This window comes from Gracilinanus agilis, chromosome 4 (assembly GCF_016433145.1).
Source record: "Gracilinanus agilis isolate LMUSP501 chromosome 4, AgileGrace, whole genome shotgun sequence".
In the NCBI taxonomy this organism is placed as follows: Eukaryota; Metazoa; Chordata; class Mammalia; order Didelphimorphia; family Didelphidae; genus Gracilinanus; species Gracilinanus agilis.
Window position 1 is genome coordinate 36,939,839 of NC_058133.1, and position 2,288 is coordinate 36,942,126.

The window sequence follows — 2,288 nt, forward strand, 5'->3', positions numbered from 1 at the left end:
AAAATGGAAAATCTGTCTGTGAATGCCTCCAGCCTTCGGGCACCGCCGGGGCCTGGAGATGACTTCCCCACGCGGAGGCCAAAGGCAGCACCTTCTCCCGGGATGAATGCAAGCCATGAGTGCAGCCCAGCTTTCCGCCCCGCCCCCCGCCGTGCCTCACACCTTGGCAAGAGAATTGAGTTTAGTGAAAATGCAGCGGGGTGTGTCGGGACAAACGGGCGACATTCTGTGTGAGCGGGGCTCCGGCATCACTCGGGAGCAGCCCTTGGGTGCTCGCCTTGAAGGGAGAGCAGAATTTGGCCATTGGGCGCTGGGGAATACCCACCTAACTCTCTGCCCTTCGCATACAGTCAGCAGGCTGGCAGAAGAGGCAGCCTACCGTATTAGTGGGATCCTGTGGTGCAGTGGAATCGAGAGGACCTGCGTTCAAATCCTGGCTCCATCCCTCACTTTCTGTAGAATCTGGGCAAATCTCTGTGGGCCTCAGTTTCCTTCTCTGTAAAGTGAAAGAACAGTATTGGATCAAAAGTTCTTAAGACCTTTTCTGTCTTGGACCCCTTCGATGGTCTAATATAATCCATTGGGTTTTTTTTCTTCAAAGAATACATTTTTAATTTAAATACATAAATACATAAAATTAATTTAATTGAAATCTATAAATGTATTGAAATATGTAAAATTAAATGCATGTCGTTATATAATATATTATGTATAATATATATAATATGTATGTGTATAATATATAATATATATGTCGTTATATAATATATAAAATTAAATACATAGGAATGCCAAGTATATTGAAACTTCATTATCAAAATTCTTTTAGGAAAAACCCAAACACATTCACAACACTGGGTTAAGAATCTCTGTACTTCTTGGCCTCAGACACTTACCAGCTGTGTCACCCTGGGCCAGTCACTTCACCCTGTTTGCCTCAGTTTCCTCATCTGTAAAGTGAGCCGGAGGACATGGAAAAGCCCTCCAGTATCTCTGCCAAGAAAACCCCAATTAGAATCATTAGAGTCATGAAGAGTCAGACCCCACTGAAATGACTGAATGAACAACAGCAAAGTTTGAAGGAAAGGGGATCGTTCCATACAATTTTGCCTTTTTTTTTTTTTAAACCCTTACCTTCTGTCTTAGAATCTTTGCCAAGAAATCCCCAAATGGGATCACAAAAAGTCAGTCACAACTAAAAGGACTAAACAACTCTTCTCTAGCACCGGGAGTACTTATTTACCTTCTAGAAACCTAGTAGCCTCTTGAGAAATGCTTGTTGAAAGGAATGAAAAGAATTAATAAAATATAAATATATTAATCGTTTGGGTCATGGGTTTATCGCCATTGGGGAGTTCATCCTAAAAAATCACCCCCATTATTATTTTTTAAACTCTTGCCTTCTGTCTTAGAATCATCACTAAGTATCAGTTCCCCTGCAGAAGAGTAGTAAGGGCTAAGCATTTGGGGTTAAGTGACTTGCCCAGGGTCACACAGCTTAGAAGTGCCTGAGGCCAGATTTGAACTCAGAATTTCCCTTTTCTAGGCTTTGGTTTCTATCCAAAGAGTCGCCTTGCTGTCCCCAAACTATGTTCTTTTTTATTTTTTGGTCTCTTTTCCTGCCTAGCTGGTGACCCTGGGTACAATGAAACGTATCCTTTTTGAAGATTCCAATTTAATTCTCTCTTTCTTTCTTGTTTGTGAACAGGAGAGACGGCAGGAAGACAGCAAGTGCCTACCTCCCCTCCGGCCTCTGAAAACAGCAGCGCTGCCCACAGCATCGGTAGCACCCAGAGCACTCCCTGCTCCAGCAGCACAACCTAACCCCTGGGTCAGCAGGAAAGCCAGCGAGCCTCACCGAAGAGGCAGGGGTTCCGAGGGATCACCCACACATTGGTGCTTGGACCCCAAGCTTAAAAGGTTCAACTTGGCTCCCTTGGAAAGGAGAGAAGAGGTTTTAATATTAAACACCACCAGATTTATTCATCCCCATTTTCCCCATCACGGTCTTTGGACCTCTCCTTGACATGGCAGGATACATGTAAAAAAAACCCAACAAAACAAACCCCCAAAGTCTCGCCTTTCCCCTGTTATCTCCTTGCAGGAGGACCAGAGGCTTCTCAATGTGAAACACACATATCCTTGCTCAGCGGGCTGCTTTGTCTGTAAAAATGCATCATCCCTGACTTGGGGTTTCCAGCGTTTACCCTGGTTCAAGGAGTTGGTCAAGAGACAGCAAAATGGTGGAACTAAGTCATCAGGAAGGAGGATGATAGTGGAGAATTCCT

At 44.2% G+C, this 2,288-nt stretch overlaps 1 protein-coding gene across 1 annotated transcript in view; it reads left to right on the forward strand.

Annotated features, from left to right (window-relative positions):
- TGFBR3 (transforming growth factor beta receptor 3) overlaps positions 1-1,824 on the forward strand; it is a 116,093-nt gene extending 114,269 nt beyond the window's left edge. The window contains exon 12 of the mRNA XM_044674839.1: positions 1,709-1,824. Within this exon, the coding sequence (XP_044530774.1) occupies positions 1,709-1,824 (116 nt within the window). The remainder of the gene's footprint in view (positions 1-1,708) is intronic.
- The last annotated feature ends 464 nt before the right edge of the window (positions 1,825-2,288 follow it).